The sequence below is a fragment of the Xyrauchen texanus genome, chromosome 19 (assembly GCF_025860055.1).
Source record: "Xyrauchen texanus isolate HMW12.3.18 chromosome 19, RBS_HiC_50CHRs, whole genome shotgun sequence".
Lineage (NCBI taxonomy): Eukaryota > Metazoa > Chordata > Actinopteri > Cypriniformes > Catostomidae > Xyrauchen > Xyrauchen texanus.
In genome coordinates this window covers 3,336,890-3,355,316 of record NC_068294.1, presented here as the reverse complement: position 1 = coordinate 3,355,316, position 18,427 = coordinate 3,336,890, and the positions used below count along the sequence as shown (strand labels likewise).

General features: G+C 41.9%; 1 protein-coding gene across 4 annotated transcripts in view; it reads left to right on the top strand.

Annotated features, from left to right (window-relative positions):
- The window catches only part of LOC127659496 (lactosylceramide alpha-2,3-sialyltransferase-like), a 64,894-nt gene that overhangs the window by 14,795 nt on the left and 31,672 nt on the right, over positions 1-18,427 (top strand). For 3 of the 4 annotated variants that reach the window (XM_052149352.1, XM_052149350.1, XM_052149351.1), the window contains exons 4-6: positions 1,600-1,943; positions 11,634-11,820; positions 11,930-12,088. In XM_052149352.1, the coding sequence (XP_052005312.1) occupies positions 1,600-1,943; positions 11,634-11,820; positions 11,930-12,088 (690 nt within the window). Of the gene's footprint in view, positions 1-1,599; positions 1,944-11,633; positions 11,821-11,929; positions 12,089-12,831; positions 12,920-18,427 lie in introns of those variants that run through there. The other variant, XM_052149353.1, reaches the window with a different exon arrangement.

Genomic DNA, 18,427 nt, shown 5'->3' with positions numbered 1-18,427 from the left:
ATACTGGATGTTTTTCCCTTTTCACACCATTCTTTGTAAACCCTAGAAATGGTTGTGCGTGAAAATCCCAGTAACTGAGCAGATTGTGAAATACTCAGACCGGCCCGTCTGGCACCAGCAACCATGCCACGCTCAAAATTGCTTAAATCACCTTTCTTTCCCATTCTGACATTCAGTTTGGAGTTCAGGAGATTGTCTTGACCAGGACCACACCCCTAAATGCATTGAAGCAACTGCCATGTGATTGGTTGATTAGATAATTGCATTAATGAGAAATTGAACAGGTGTTCCTAATAATCCTTTAGGTGAGTGTACATTGTTGTGACGATATAAAGTGTCAATCTATAGATATACTGCTATATTGTATATATCGCAATATGCAAATATCCATGTGCACAGAGTGGGTTTATCTATCAGTGGGCAGGGCTTTTTGTGAGACTGAGAGAATTGAAGAAACGGACAGGGTTTTTTTGGCATTTTTCTGTGGCTGCCCATGCAAATTCAGTGATATTCATCTTGTGTTTGGCACTTCAGATGTGCTAAGTATTCTTCTCATCTAACACGCACATTTGTGTTTCACATGAATGTGTCGCACGTTGTCTCTGGAGCACGTAGTGGGCACGAGTCCAGCAGACTTCCTGATATTTGTGCTCCACAGACAGGAGGGTGCAGAGAGGCATCACTCATGCTACTCAATTATTTTTGACCCAGGAAAACCCAAATGGAGAAAGAAAACTTCATGAAGTGGAGCTCGTTATTAAAACAGATGTAATAGCTGTGGTGTGGGTTTCACAAAAGTTGGCCCAGAATAGAAATATCTAATCTATAAACTGTTGCACGATGATAATCACTCGTTATACCAGCAGTCTGTTTTACCACCTCAAAATGAAGCATGCAAAAGAATATTATGAAACCCAAAAGATGAACCTCCGCATTCATTTGTTTTTTATTTTCTGCAAGAAGATTTTATTTTCGTTGGATATTTTAACTTCTTTTTGATTTTCTTTGTCATATAATTTGAGAAGATCTTGATGTTCTTGAGTAAAGATTTTAATAAGAATATTGGTCAACAACATATCAGACTGGAATGTGGCATATTGTGAAATGTAGCATTCTGGTAAGGTACATTTTTAAAAACAAGTTGATTTTTATTTATTTTATTTATTCATATAACTTTGATATTGTCCAGTTCCAAATAAAGAGAAAATTATATAAGAGGAAGTATTTTTCTTTATATAGTATTTAATTCACTGAATAGAGTTCCAGAAATAGACTTTACAATATGGTTATTTAATATATACACCAATTTGTATTGATTTAGCAGAAAACCTTTAAAATATAGTGATATATATCATTATCATGATATAAAATTACTCATATCGTGATATAAGACTTTGGTCATATTGCCCATCCCTAGCCTACAGGTTTGGAACAACATGAAGGTAGGTAATGGTGGAATTCTCTTTTTTGGGGGTGAACTATTCCTTTAGGAGGACTTTACAAAGTAAAGTATTATTTGTACTACTGATACTCTGTTTCATTAAGATAATTGTTTTTATGGATTTTGAAATTCTTCAATTACTATATTTCCTCTCACAGCGTGTTCATTCGTATGTCCGAGAGGTGCTGGCCAAAGAATGCAGACCTTCTTTTGCCCGACAGAAAATGGAAGCTGAGCATTTAAGCACCACACCAGTGACTGAGCCCTTTTTGGACAAGAAAACTCTGTTAAATATTAATAAACAAATATTTAAATTTCCTCCACCATTTGGTTTCCTGCATATGCAGAACAAGCTTAAAGAAATCTTGAGCCTCTTACCTGCTTCATCAGAGAAGAGATTTGGAGGGCTAGACTGTCATCGATGTGTAGTGATCGGAAATGGAGGGATACTCAAAGGATTGGGGCTTGGGCCTCTTTTGAATCAGTTCGATGTCATCATAAGGTGAGAGCATGCTGCTCATGTTGGGATTTACAGTATGCATATATAACATATATAACATTATATATGTATGTATACACACACACACACACAGATTTAAAATTAGCAAACTATAGCTTTGGGAAGTCATTTAGCACATCTACTTTGTGCATGACAAGTCATTTTTCTTACAATTGTTTACAGACAGATTGTTTCTCTTTTAATTGACTATATCACAATTCCAGTGGATCAGAAGTTTACATACACTAAGTTAACTGAGACATTAATCAGCTTGAAAATTCCATAAAATGATATCAAGCCTTTAGACAATTAGCATCAGATAGTATGTGTACTGAATTGGAGGTGTATCTGTGGATACTTTTTAAATCCTACCTTCAAACTCAGAGCCTCTTTGCTTGACATCATGGGAAAATCAAAAGTAATCAGCCAAGACCTCCATAAGTCTGGTTCACCCTTGGGAGCAATTTCCAAATGCCTGAAGGTGCCACCTTCATCTGTACAAATAACAGTACTCAAGTATAAACACCATGGGACCACACAGCCATCATACTGCTCAGGAAGGAGACATATTCTGTCCCCTAGAGATGAACGTAGCTTGGTGAAAAAGTGCAAATCAATTCCATAACAACAGCAAAGGACCTTGTGATGATGCTGGAGGAAACAGGTAGACAAGTATCTATATCCACAGTAAAATGAGTCCTATATCGACATAACCTGAAAGGCTGCTCAGCAAGGAAGATTCCAACGCTCCAAAACCGCCAGAAAAAAGCCTGACTACAGTTTGCAAGTGCACATGGGGACAAAGATATTAATTTTGGAGAAATTTCTTCTGGTCTAATGAAACAAAAATATAACTATTTGGCTGTTATGACCATTGTTATGTTTGGTGGAAAAAAGGTGAGGCTTTGCTGCATGGAGTGACTGGTGTACTTCACTAAATAAATGGCATTATGAGGAAGTAAAATTATGTGGATATATTGAAGCAACATCTCAAGACATCAGCCAGGATGTTAAACTACAAAGTTGTTGCAAAATGGCTTTAGGACAAAAGTCCTAAAAACAAAGTCAAGGTGGCCATCACAAAGCCCTGACCTCAATCCGAACATTTGTGGGCAGAACTTAAAAAGCGTGTGCGAGCATCGAGGTCTACAAACCTGACACAGTTACATCAGTTCTGTCTGGAGGAATGGGACAAAATTCCAGCTACTTATTGTGAGAAGCTTCTGGAAGGCCACCCAAAATGTTTTACCCAGGTTAAACTATTTAAAGGCAAATACTTACAAAGTGTATGTAAACTTCTGACCCACTGGGAATGTGATGCAAGAAATAAAAGCTGAAATAAATAATTCTCTCTACTGTTCTATTATTCTGACATTTCACATTCTTAAAATAAAGTAGTGCTCCTAACTGACCTAAGACAGGAAATGTTTTCTACGATTAAATGTCAGAAATTGTGAAAAACTGAGTTTAATTGTATTTGTCTAATGTGCATGTAAACTTCTGACTTCAACTGTGTGTATATATATATCTCAGAATGCTGTTCTGAGATGCAGGATGGCACTGTATTGGCGGCACCAGGGAGACCTGCATAATATTAGGCAGGTGGTTTTAAAAATTCTGGCTGATTGGTGTATATTAGGGATGTCATAAAATATCGGTATATTGTTTGTCATGTTATATTATTGATATTTTTTTGAGGCATTGAGATTTTAAAATTAGCCTACATTTAAATTAGAAGCCCATATCACATGCCATCCAATAACTCAGTTGGCCTCTGTTTAATAGTCTGGCGTAATAGCATTGGGAGACCACAAGAGGGCGATATAACGTATCTCTCTCTCTCTGCGCACACTGAACAATTAGAAATGGTGACATTTATTATGCAATTTCTCTGTATGTAGAAAGTAGGTCTTTCATTCAAGCTGTCAAACAACAAAACAACATACTTGTAACTGAAAATAGGCTCTATGAAAGATGCATGTTCACAGTAGGTCATCCAGTGATGGCTAGAGTAAATCATTATTGTCCATTGATAATGATTTAGGTGAAATTTATTGGAAAGTTGTGTTCTGTGTTACTTCAGAATGTTGACGCTGAGTGTTTGTTGTGTGCGCGTACTTTTTGTAGAAAATAAATGATTGTTTTAAATTTTAGAACACCATGTCTTCCACCAGATGCATCTGGTGTGCAACCTCCTTTAATTACCCTGCTGCTCACACTTTATTAAAATTGTTCCAATTATAGATGTGTGAAGAAGGCATTTATAGGCACGCACACACACATATATATATCTTTATATCTTTGAGCTTTAAATTTTGTTCATATGAATATTTAATATGTAAGTGAAGAAAACCAATTAAATAAAATGGCAGACTTCATTGTGTTGCTAAGGCTAATTTAATTGCTTACATATGAAATACACACAATTATACTAATAATATTTTCACATATTTTGCATAATTTGGCAAAATTACAACTTGATTAGAAATATTCTGAAATGTTCTTTGTTTTCTACAAACATGTGTTCTATTTTATTTCAAGCATGCTCTTTACTGACACCTTTGTCAACTTGGTTAACAAGTACACTAACTTTAAAAAAAAAAAAAAACTTTATTAGGGGCAAAAGTGTTTGGTATGGTGGAAATGACATGACAACCGTGGGGCAGTCATAGTTTTTGAAAAATGTGTGTGTATATATATATATATATATATATATATATATATATATATATATATATATATATATATATATATATATATATATATATATATTCATTCACACAATAAATATTAAATTGGTTTATTTTTATTTCATGAAATAAAATGGTTTAAATACATTTCTATTAAGGTGGAAGTTTTCAGTTCTGAAACTTACGGGATGTTTTTATAGTCAAATGACCTCTTATATGTCAAAAGATCAAGGGAAATTTGATTCCTCGTGTCATGACCTCTTTAAATGTTGAAAGTCTTGTACATTGCTAAAACAATTAAATCTATACATAATCTTTATTTTTAAAGGACTAAGAATAAATGAAGGCATAAAAAAAAAGTTCACCCCTTGACATGAAATTGCCTTCAGCCAAAGGAACACCCATCAGTATTTTTCAGTCTTTGTAAACATCTTGATATTTATGTATTTTATAAACGGCCTAGAGAATACCCAGAGTGTGCAGTGCTGTAATTTTGACAAAGGTTGACTACTCTCACGATTACCTGTTGTCTGCCCTGTGTTCTCTGTCGCACTATCACGCTTATGTCGTGTTTTCCTTGTTGTTTGCCCCGTGTTTCACTGTCTTTGTCTAAACTACATTTCCCACAATTCCCGGCCTTCCTCTCTGCCTGCACTCATCATTGTTTTCACCGGTGCCTCGTTCAGTCTCCACTTTGTCCGTGTATTTAAACCCTGGTTCTTTGTTCAGTCTTTGTCGATCGTTGTTGAATGTTACCGTTTCATGTTCATGCCTCTGTCAGTGTGTGCTACCTCCTGTCGTGTTCGTTCGTTCGTTCGAGGATTACCCTGCTGTTCGTGGATGTTTGTCAACTCGTGTTCACCCGTGTGTGAGTTTGTGTTTGTTTACTTTTCCCCTCGTGGACCTTTTATTTGCCCCAGTGTTTGTTTAATGTTGAGATCATGTTTGTTCTTCTAGCTGTGTGTTCTGTTGTTTGATAGTTAGTTTTTCCCATCGTGGACTTTTCTTTGTGTTTACCTTTTTGTTACTTACACATTAAACTGTGTTTGGATCCTAACCTTCTGTCTGCCGTCTCCTGATTACCCACACCGTGACAGAACGATCGACTACACATGGATCCAGCAGCCTATTCGGCGAATTATCGGCTCCTTTGCCTCAAGCAGGGGGACCGCCCTTTGGAGGACCACATCCAGGACTTCCTTCACCTGGCAAGCGTCTCTGACTTCCCGGACCCAAACCTGGTGAGCTTCTTCAGGGGCAATCTGAACGCCTCACTGAGGGAGCGGTTGCCACCGGCAACGCACGAGTGGACTCTCTGCGGCTTCATAGAGGTGACTTTGCTGGTCGGCGGATAGCCGTTAACCATGGGCGACACTGAGGAGGACCCTACCTCTCCTCCCTCAGTGGTGACTCTCCAGTCGCCCATGGCGCTTCTTGTCACGCCACCCCCATCTGTAAGCGAGCTCCCCTCCTTGCCAGTCGCCCTCCACGAGCCAGCGTGGTCCACTTCGTCTGCCCGGAGGAGGAGAAGACGGGCTTCCGCCTCCCGGCCCACGCCTGCCCCGGTCTGCGAGCCAGAGCCCACACCTGCCCCGGTCTGCGAGCCAGATCCCTCGCCTGCCCCGGTCTGCGAGCCAGATCCCTCGCCTGCCCCGGTCTGCGAGCCAGAGCCCACGCCTGTCACCGTGAGCGAGCCAGAGCCTACGCATGTCACGGTGAGCGAGCCTGCGCCCACGCATGCCATGGCCAACCAGCCAGAACCTGATGCCCCAAATGTCAGTGAGCCAGCGCCTGTAGCCTCGACCGTCCCTGAGCCAGCGCCTGTAGCCTCGACCGTCCCCGAGCCAGCGCCTGTAGCCTCGACCGTCCCCGAGCCAGCGCCTGTAGCCTCGACCGTCCCCGAGCCAGCGCCTGCAGCCTCGACCGTCCCCGAGCCAGCGCCTGTAGCCTCGACCGTCCCTGTGCCAGCGCGAGCAGCCATGACCGTCCAAGGGCCAATGCCCTTAGCCAAGACCGTCCAACAGCTTCCGCCTCCCGAGCTTTCCAGAGCTCCGCCTCCCGAGCTTTCCAGGGCTCCGCCTCTCAAGTCTCTCGAGCCTTCCAGGGCTCCTCCTCCCGAGCCTCCTAGGGCTCAGCCTCTCAAGTCTCTCGAGTCTTCCAGGGCTCCTCCTCCCAAGCCACCCAGGGCTCCGCCTCTCGAGCCTCCAAGTGCGCCTCTCGAGCCTCCCAGGGCTCCGCCCCTCAAGTCACTCGAGCCTCCTAGGGCTCCACCCGTCAAGTCTCTCGAGCCACCCACGGCTCCACCTCCTGAGCCTCCCACGGCTTCACCTCCAGAGCCTTCCAGGCCTCCGCCTCTAGAGCCTCCTACGGCGCCACCTCCATCGGCTCCGCCTCCAGAGCCTTCCAGGCCTCCGCCTTCAAAGCCTCCTACGGCGCCACCTCCCTCGGCTCTGCCTCCAGAGCTTCGCCTCTAGAGCCTCCTACGGCACCACCTTCCTCGGCTCTGCCTCCTGAGCCTCCCACGGCCCTGCCTCCCGAGCCTCCCTCGGCTCCGCCTCCTGAGGCCCCAGAGCCCCTTGCAGCTCCGTCCCCAGGGTCTCCTGCGGCCTTGCCTGCGCCTCCTTCGGCGCCACTACCCAAGCCTTCGACCGCTCCATCTCAGAAGTCCTCCTTGGCTCCGCCAGTTCCCCTAGTGGCCACTCTTCCTCCCAGGCCTCTTGAACCAGCCCTAGCCCTATGGCCACCTCCTAGGTCACCTAAACCGGTCCCTGTGCTGAGGCCCCCTCCCAGGCCTCCTGGACCTGTCCCTGTCCAATGGCCGCCTCCCAGACCTCCTGGACCTGTCCCTGTCTTGTGGCCACCTCCCAGGCCCCCTGGACCTGTCCCTGTCTTGTGGCCACCTCCCAGGCCTCCTCGAACTGTCCATGTCCTGTGGCCACCTCCCAGGTCCCCGGAACAGGCCCCTGCTCTACGGCCATCTCCCAGGCCTCCTAAATCTGTCCCTACCCGGTGGACGTCCCCCGGGCCACCTGACCCGGTTCCCTGCACACACCCCCAGAGACTGCTTGACTGCCCCTTTTTCCCCCATGGACTGCCTAATTTCCCCTTTTGTCCCCTTGGTCTGTCTCCGTGTCCCTTGTGTCCCCTTGGTCTGTCTCCGTGTCCCTTGTGTCCCCTTGGTCTGTCTCTGTGTCACTTGAGCCTCCTTGGTCTGTCTCCGTGTCCCTTGTGCCCCCTTTGGTCTGTCTGTTTTTCCCCTTTTCTAGCCCCTCTCTCCTTGAACATTTGTTTATCCCTGTTATTTTTCCTTTTCGGTTTCTTAAGACCGTCTGGAATCCGGTCCTTTTGAGGGGGGATTCTGTCACGATTACCTGTTGTCTGCCCTGTGTTCTCTGTCGCACTATCACGCTTATGTCGTGTTTTCCTTGTTGTTCGCCCCGTGTTTCACTGTCCTTGTCTAAACTACATTTCCCACAATTCCCGGCCTTCCTCTCTGCCTGCACTCACCATTGTTTTCACCGGTGCCTCGTTCAGTCTCCACTTTGTCCGTGTATTTAAACCCTGGTTCTTTGTTCAGTCTTTGTCGATCGTTGTTGAATGTTACCGTTTCATGTTCATGCCTCTGTCAGTGTGTGCTACCTCCTGTCGTGTTCGTTCGAGGATTACCCTGCTGTTCGTGGATGTTTGTCAACTCGTGTTCACCCGTGTGTGAGTTTGTGTTTGTTTACATTTCCCCTCGTGGACCTTTTATTTGCCCCAGTGTTTGTTTAATGTTGAGATCGTGTTTGTTCTTCTAGCTGTGTGTTCTGTTGTTTGATAGTTAGTTTTTCCCATCGTGGACTTTTCTTTGTGTTTACCTTTTTGTTACTTACACATTAAACTGCGTTTGGATCCTAACCTTCTGTCTGCCATCTCCTGATTACCCACACCGTGACAACTACTTTTAGAAACTGAAATATAAGAGAGCTTTACTTTTGTTTTATTATTTTTTGTTTAGTAAATAATTCACATACTATCATTTTTAATGTTTTTATATTTGTGATAAATTTACTATTATTCTAAAAGGTGCAAAATAGTAATAATGAGTAGTTGTCATACATTTTAACTTGTAAAAGTGTGTAAATCCTGCACACTGCATAATAGTTTGCATTTCCAAGCATACCCACAATTTGTGAGTGTAGAGGTGATGTTGAATGAGGAGTCTAATTACTGACTGGGTAAAGGAAAAAATGTGTCTCATGAGTGCAAGTTTCTGCAGAAGTAGCAAACATCAGTCTACCACAGGATGTTGAATGAAACGCATACAAGACCTGAGCGGAATGCATCTGGTCATTCAGGACACATATGTAAACTTTACTCATCCCAACTGACCTGGAGTTGAGTGTCTTCACATCAAGAAAATGCATACAGATAATTCTCTCAGGTAATGAGCCCCCAACCTCCTCAGCATATATGGGCGCCAAAGTCAGCGGGGCTCAGTCATTCTGCACCTCTCGCACACAGTATAAATTGTTTCTCTCTGGGGTTAGCCTCAACACTGTCTGAGTTACTTGTTAGACAAGCAACAGGAAGCATGTGTGGAAGGCCACGCTTGTCTTCAGAAATGCAGGGTTGGGGAGTTAAGTCATGCACACAGAGAAACACAGAAAACACAGTATATGAACAGGGCCCCAGACTAAAAAAATGACTGAAACATTAAGGAGCCAAATGGCTGTTTTTAGTCGCCAGTTCACAGAATTGCTCTATTTAGATTGCTGCTCAGAAACAAGATAGAAAGCAGGAGAAAAGGAAGACCATTGATAACCCATTAATCAGAGGTTTAATAAACGATATACACTATATTGTTGAGAAGAAGTTTGGATTCCCTTTTGTCTGAAACCGAACGGGTGAAAAGGGGCTTGAGACACTGGTGCACACTCTAAAGATGTATTCAATAAGTTACAAGATGATATTTGACGAAACCGCTTATACACACACAACCTGACTGTTGCCAGTGGTGACTAGATTTTAAACTGGACATCACATGCTTGCCATTGATCCGGGGCAAGCACGTGATGGTCCGGACGGACAACACAGCGACGATTGCGTACATCAACCGGCAAGGTGGCCTACGCGCTGGTCGAATGTTGCAACTTGCCCAACATCTCCTCCTCTGGAGTCACCAGCGATTTAAGTCGTTGCAGGCCACTCATATCCCAGGTAAACTCAACAGAACAGCGGATGCGCTTTCACGGCAGGTCCCACTCAGGGGAGAGTGGAGACTCCACCCTCAGGTGGTCCAGATGATTTGGAGTTGATTCGGTCAAGCGCAGGTGGACCTGTTCGCTTCTCGGTAATCCTCCTACTGCCCGCTCTGGTATTCTTTGACCGAGGCTCTCCTCGGCACACAGCTGGAACCTGAGGCCCTATATTGGCCCACCCGGACTTGGTACTCGGACCTCACACTCCTCACGACAGCCCCAGGCCAGGGCTCCCTCGACGAGGCGCCTGTATGACCTAAAGTGTCATCTGTTCGCTAACTGGTGTTCTTCCCGATGCGAAGACTCCCAGAAGGATCAGTGCTTTCCTTTCTGCAGGAGAGGCTGTCCCCCTCCACCTTGAAGGTGTTTTATGATGCAGACGACTTGATTGTCAGGTTCCTGAGAGGCATGAAGAGGTTAAACCCCCCCAGACGGCGCCTCGTTCCCTCGTGTGACCTCTCCGTGGTCCTTCGGGGCCTACAGGGAGAGCCCCTAGAGTCAGTTGAGTTAAAGGCACTCTCTTTCAAGACTCCCCTCCTGACGGCGCTCACCTCCATCAAGACGGTAGGGGACCTGCAGGTGTTCTTTGTCAGCGAACCATGCCTGGAGTTTGGAATTTACTCTCACATGATCCTGAGACCCCGTTCCCTATGTGCCCAAGGTTCCCATGACCCCGTTCAGTGATCAGGTGGTGAACCTGCAAGCGCTGCCCCAGGAGGAGGCAGACCCAGACTTGGCGTTGCTGTGTCCGGTGCATGCTTTACGCATCTACTTGGATCACACACAGAGATTTAGGAGCTCCGAGGAGCTCTTTGTCTGCTTTGGTTGGAAGCGTTGTCTCCAAACAGAGGGTTACCCACTTGGTTTGATGCCATCGCTATGGCATATCACGCAAAGGACAACATAAATATTTTGAGGCCTTATTTTGTTTTTCTAAATAAAGTAAATGCAGAAGTGATGGTTATCTCTGAAAAGTTCAGATTCTAAGATTTCAAATGATAGCTAATATGCCTGACTTATGTGTATGGAGACTTAAAAATGTATCGCGAAATAGCATCTCCCCCCCCCCTTGGACCCGCGGGTGGCAAATCTTCTCATTGATACCAAGAATTAGCATTTTTACTAGTGAAAACTGAATATTGTAGATATGAATAATTAATATCCTGCATATGATTAAATGTCAAATGGGCTTGCAATAGGATGCCACCAGTTTAACCCTTTTGGTATTGGATATTTTTGACAAAACTATCATTAATGACACTTTAAGACGTATTAACATCCAGCAATGTTGACTTACTGTAACTGCCGTCAGAGGTGTCATGCTTTGCTTTTCTTGTTAAGTGGCTGCTGTTAAACAGCGTGCTCTCTCTGGACATTAATGTATGGGTTGCTTTGAGACCACATGATTGATGGGAGAAAATATGGTGGAGAGATATGGTATTACATTTTTCAAGATGCGCAAGTCTGACTCTTTTTTTTTTTTTTTTTTTCTGACCAGACAAGCTGTCACTGTCCAAGTAATACCATTGTATTAAAAATTGGCTTTATGTATTTTGGATTCTTTACACACAGACATGTGGATCTAATGTAAATGCAGCTGTCACTCCTGTGAATAAACAGATTTTGTGTTTGGTTAAGCACTTAAACTGGGTGTGATAACTGTATTTAGCTGCAGTCAGTTGCAGTCATAACCAAAGTTAGCTGTACACCTGTTGAACATTTCAGTGTAAATATTTAAACTGAAGATACTTGATCCTCTACAGGTTGAACAGTGGTCCTGTGCAAGATTACAGTGCAGATGTTGGGAATCGCACCTCAATCAGAATGAGTTACCCTGAAGGCTGCCCAAAGGTTTGGGATGATGTCAACCCAGATCTCAAGTTTGTGGCTGTGATCTACAAGTCTGTTGACTTCCACTGGCTTAAAGCAATGATCACCAAAACAACAGTTGTGAGTATTTGTAGCATTTTATAATTATTTTACTTTTTATTGAACTTTTCTTATCTTGTTCAGAATGGCTAATCGCTGTAAAGTTTGAACACTTGACTCATGTTTCCAGTCGCTGTGGGACCGGCTGTTTTTCTGGCAGCAGGTGCCAGTGAATATTCCAGTTGAGCTCTCACAGTTTCGTCTTCTAAATCCTGAGGTCATCATGGAAACAGCCCTTGATCTGCTCCATTACCCCACACCCAGACAACACCTGTGGGGATGGGACCAGGTGAGCTTCCTGTTCTTTTTATAGGTATTAGTGTTGGGAAGTAACGAACTAAAAGTAGCGACGCTACTACCTTAACTATAGTTTTCAGTAGCATGACAGTAGCTCAGATGTTTTCACAATAGTGTAGCATTTTCAGTAACAAACTACATTTTCCAACGAGTAGCAATATGGCATCACAAAGTGAAAAAGCAGTATGTTTGACGCTCATAACGTCGTAGAATAAGGGATAAGAGCTACACCAATTCTATACATTTTAAACTATTAAATAATAGAACAACTTTATTTTATGGTTGTAATCATGTGTAGAGATGCCACAGGCCTGCGCAGAGTTCGCCACTGGTGTTTGTATTTCTATGAATGATGGTGTTATGCTCATGGTTAATATTTCACTTGTTAATCTTCAAAGATGAATAAATTCCACAATAAAAAGAGTGCAAGAGTTGACTTTGCACTTTGTTAAACATCACATCTGAATCTGATTTATGAATAGTGCTGTCAGTCTTATCTCTTTTTCTATCGTTATCTCTATGCAATATTTGATGTCATCAATGTGTTGCAGATGAAATATAATGCAGATAACAGTTATATTTAAAGTAAAAAATTTGATCTTATGCTTAATCTTCAACTAAAGTAAAAATCTTCGATTATCTATTTAACTTGAATCTTATATCCTGTCGAAAAGACAGAACACTTGAATGACATTGTGCTGGATCACTTTGTTTATTTTATTTTTTCTTTGGCAGCCACACATTACCATTTACATCATTACAACAATCCATTGAAAGAGAATGTGATCTCAGCTATATTTCAGTGATGCAATAAATGACAAAAATAAATGAGAACAGACAATTGTTTCCATTTTGTTCATTTTCTGTTTGTAATAATCCCATTTTTCATTGATATGGAGCTGACACCTTTCCTTAAAGATTATTTTCGGGAAATCTTTATTTTTTTATTTTTTTAAGAACACACAAGAGCATGCACTGTAAGCAGTACAAATAAAGTAGATGGCCATAAAATAATTAATGATGGTAAGATGAGGATTATTAATCAATCGTACACTCTTCTGATTATTGTAAATGGAGCCGCTTGATCGATTGCAAGTTAATGAGCCGATAAGCATCTTCGTCCGACTGTGAGAATAAAGTAGTTTTGACTACATTGACAATTCCTTCTGTAAAAAGCTGTACCCACAAGGCTTAAACATTTAAAGAAATCAAAGGGAAAAACTGTACAAGCTTTCAATCAAATGTACATAATGTTTAATGTTGTAAAAACACAATGAAATGGTGATACGCCATCAGTCTCGCCGCAATATTTGTAGTATTTCACATATGACAATTGTAGTTCTGAAGCGAAAGGTCAATCTTCTCTTGCCTCGAGCAATATTAGCCGAAAAAGTGTTCACGGATCCACACTTGGAAAATCTAACGGAAACAGTAGACAATCCAGGCAATTTTGGTACACCAATTTCAACATACTATGATTTGGGACAAATTCTAATATTGAATACTGTTTGGGATGGATAGTGTACGGATTGGGACGCAGGGCAAATGTTTCACATAGTCTAAGTGAGAGGTTGACTAAATGAAAGAAGTTGTCCACAAAGGTTGAGTATTTGTTGCAATGGGCATTCAATCTCCTAACCCTCATCCACCACAATATTAATCAGGTGGCAAGATGTGACATTCCACTTGTTATCTAGTTTTAAGAGATGCTTTGAACTCAACATGAAAAGCGCTGAAGAATACGGGTGACTTCGGAAACATGCTACCCATTCTAACCTACTGCTTCTGACATCGGGTAGTATGCCAGTACAAACACCGCCAATGTCTTGTTTTGCATTTATCGCTGGCACTGACAACATAATGATACTTAATTTGAATTGTCCGGTAGTCATTAGCTGGTGCTTAGAAAGATTAGCAGCAATGGGTTCAAAGTTGAAATTGTTTGAACTCTGGGAGAGACTTGTGCTTTGTGTCTGTGTGTGACAGTTTTTAAAAATCACACAGAACAGAATAAAAAAAAAAAATCTAAGTTATAATGACAAATTGAATGAATGCGTTAAAGAGCAACATGCAGGTTGGACACCCCTATATAGCATAGTGTATGTTGATGATAAAACAACTAGATTTTCTGAACTGGAGTAATATATATTTAGCCATTAACGATATTTTGAGAAATTGTGATAAAATAACTTCCGCGTCTATAAAGCACTAACCGGAAGTGACGATGGCCGAGGGAGTCTGGTCAAGTTCAAGCTCAGGTTACAATGGATGCGAATGAAGAAACCGAGTTCTCCGGTGTGGACGAACATGCCTATGATGGCCCACAGGCCTATAATTATGAGCAAATTAAGAGTTAAAATAATTAAAAGTAAGACTTACTCTGCTAAGTCCTCGTTTTCGTTGCACAGAATGTCTGCTAACGTTAGCACTTGGTCCTCCAGTCCCGCCCGCGTCAAAATCCGGTGTACACTTTGACGGTGGACTTGATTCCATTGAGTGCACCAAGGGAACAGCATCAGTAATCAGCCTCACGTGGTCCTTACTACGAAATCCCATCCGAGACTCCAACAAATCTCCAGGTCGATAATTCTCCGGAGTGAAATGTGCGCCACAAACGACCGAGTGTGTGGTAACAGACGCGGCAGTGAAGTCTGCTCTCTTCACCTGCACAAAACGCACTCAAGACCGAAAAGCCTTGTTTTTTCTAGAAGGAAAATGATGGACACGATGTCCTGACAGGCTGGAATTCGTGCAACCAGCACAAACACAATAATTTACCATTATGGTTTCTCTAAAACTTTCTGTACTGCTCTAACTACATCAACACCCACAATGAGAGCTGACCGCGAGCTCTTTTGTTTGCCTCGCCCTACGTCATATGACGCGTTGATAGCGGGAAAGGCGTATTCCAGAGCCTAGCACATTTTCATCAAAATCTCTACATCAAATGAGATTTCATTAGTAATTTCTACATATGTGTTTTTAAAAGACCTCTGCAAACGATATAAAGTATTAATTCAGTTATAAATTCAACCTGCATGTTGCTCTTTAATATAAACTTGTACATATTTACAGTTGAAATCAGAAGTATACTTTCACATAAGTTGAAGTCATTACCACTCTACAGATTTCATATTAGCAAACTATAATTTTGGGAAGTCATTTAGGACTTCTACTTTGTGCATGACATGAGTAATTATTCCAAAAATTGTTTACAGACAGATTTTTTCACTTTTAATTGACTATATCACAAGTTAACTTAAGCAGCTTGTAAAATGTCAGAAAATTATGTCAAGCCTTTAGGCACTTAGCCAATTGGATGTGTACCTGTGGATGGATTTTAAGGCCTACCTTCAAACACAGTGCCTTTGCTTGACATCATGGGGAAATCAAAAGAAATCAGCCAAGACCTCAGAAAAAAAGTTGTGGACCTCCGCAAGTCTGGTTCATCGTTGGGAGCAATTTCCAAATGACTGAAGGTACCACATTCATCTGTACAAACAATAGTACTCAAGTATAAACACCATGTGACCATGCAGCCATCATACAGCTCAGGAAGGAGATGCATTCTGTCACCTAGAGATGAACATAGTTTGGTGCAAAAAGTGCAAATCAATCCCAGAACAACTGCAAAAACAAGTAGACAAGTATCTATATCCACAGTAAAACAAGACCTATATCAACATAACTTGAAAGGCTGCTCAGCAAGGAAGATTCCACTGCTCCAAAACTGCCATAAAAAGCCAGACTACAGTTTGCAAGTGCACATGGGGACAAAGATCTTACTTTGTGTCTGATAAAACAAAAATTGAACTGTTTGGCCATAATGACCATTGTTATGTTTTTGAGGAAAAAGGGTGTGGCTTGCAAGCCGAAGAACACCATCCCAACCATGAAGCATGGGAGTGGCAGCATCATGTTGTGGGGTGCTTTGCTGGAGGAATGGGCCAAAATTCCAGCAAATTATTGTGAATAGCTTGTGAAAGGCTACCCAAAATGTCTGACCCAAGTTAAACAATTTAAAGGCAAATATTAACAAACTGTATGTAAACTTCTGACAAAGAGAGTTTAAATGTATTTGGCTAATGTGCATGTAAACTTCTGACTTCAACTGTAAGTAATCACATGTGATAACAAGCTATTTCTGACAGCTCTACATACGATATTATCACCATAACAATTTGAGTTAAAGGTTGAAAATGTGGAGATGACAGTGTTCTGGGTAAAAAAAAAAGTCCAAACTCAAAATGGCAAAACATTCTGCTTTTAATGGTCTCCACAGAAAACCAGTGGTCAGGAAATTAGTAAGAATTAGACAAATACTCTCCTGGTACACTTCTGTGCCACAATTTGATCGTGAACTTTTGCTGCAGTGAACTGTTTGACGAAAAGCTTTTTTTCTTTTCTTAAAAGATGAGTCATTATTTGGTGATCTGCCATACCTGATGCAGCCCATCAAAGGCCTGATAATAAGCTCATAAATGGAACCAGGATTGGTAGAGGAGGGAGAGATCTGTAATATGCAGTGTTGTGAGTCCCAACGTAAAGGAGAGAGAAAATCTGCTCCAAGAAAAGCTAAATATCATACAGGGGTGCTGTCAGAAACCACATAGCTGGCCTGCGTCAGGTCAAGACTCTAAAGGCAGAGAAGATCCCCATTTCTCTATCAGATATGAAGAGAATAGGTCAACGCATTGAAACAACAGGTGATGTTTATGAAGGCACCTGTGACAGTGTTATTTGTAGTTGTAGAGATTAGAACACATGTGTATCAGTAAATTTGAATTTTTTTTTCTCTCCCACAAACACAACACAACAGTTACACCTTCTCAAATTCTTCATTGCAGGTGCACAAATCCTTTTCTACCAATCACAAATTAAGAAACTCATAAGCTCACATTTGTGCTACAGTTGCTGCAGTAAATATGGTGCATTCACATTCACACACCCGCATCAAAAAATTTCAAGTAAATCAGTATGTGAATTCATCCAATGAGAGTTGCACACTTGTAGAATATTTTCTCACAAATTATTTTTTTCCTTTGATATTTTTCTCGCACAAACACAAGTACAAAACTACAACTGCTTGAATCTGCTGCTACGAGTCTCAAACACTGTTTTTCGCTTGAAAATAACAAGTTACACATGCTCTCCATTTCGCACCACATATCTGTGTAAAATGTGGAGCTAAAGTGATTTGAGCATCTGTAGAGGCAGCGGGGGCACTGATCAGAGATCAGAGAATTTTTGTGTTTTGCACAATATTCACTGCAACAACTGTAGCACAAATATGAGTGTATGAGTTTCTTAATTTGTGATTGGTAGAAATGATTTGTGCACCTGCAATGAAGAATTTGAGAAGGTGTAACTGTTGTGTTGTGTTCTAATCTCTATAACTACAACTTCCACTGTCACAGGCGCTCAGTTGTTTTGCTCCAAAAATAACTTCATAGATGTGCATTCATGCAGGGATGAAATTAACAGTTCTCAAAGACAGGAAAAAAGCCCACAATGCTCTAGCCATATCGTCCAACCCCAATACATTTTAGGGATGGGCAATTGTACTCGAGTACTCGAACATGACAGCGACCATCGATCATAAAAACAATGATTGTGAGTTTAAAAAAAGACAGATTTTTTTTTCATTTTTTCTGATTGGTTATAGCAGAATTTTGGGTGGCACCTTGAGCTCTGATTGGTTAGCGTTGCCAGAGCCTGCGGTCCAAAGTCCAGACCAAAGAACAGAGAGAAACATGCCTTCAAAGTTGCATAGTGATGTCTGGCTTCAATTCGACAAAATAGATGGAAATACAATTCAATGCAAGATGTGCAGCGCCAAACGGTTACACAAATGTACCACAAGTATAATGCATTATCATTAGTATTTGTACATAAAATGTCTTGCGATACCAGCGAGGCAACTCAGACGAGCATCGCATCTTTTACCATCAGACAGAAATGCAACGTAGCCAGATCCACAAATAACAACAGCAGAAAAACCTGAACACAAACTTATCCAGTACTGTCGCAACATTGGATCCAACACACAAACATCTGAAGTTTCTTGAGACAGAGCTTCGAGAGAGAGAGTAAAGGAGCATCTGAAACAGGTTTACAACACTGTTACAAATTCTGTCACACCCATACAAAGTGACTCTCTGCCTGATCGAGCAGCAATTACGGCGCTCGACACACTTTTTGGTGAGGATTACGGCGCGAGTAATTTTTGTTCGTGTTACTTCAGTGAGCCATGAATCTCCGTATACCAGGATCATTTTCTGTGGTGGAAGGTAAATGAGAATCGGTTTACAAGATAAGCATTGTACTTCGC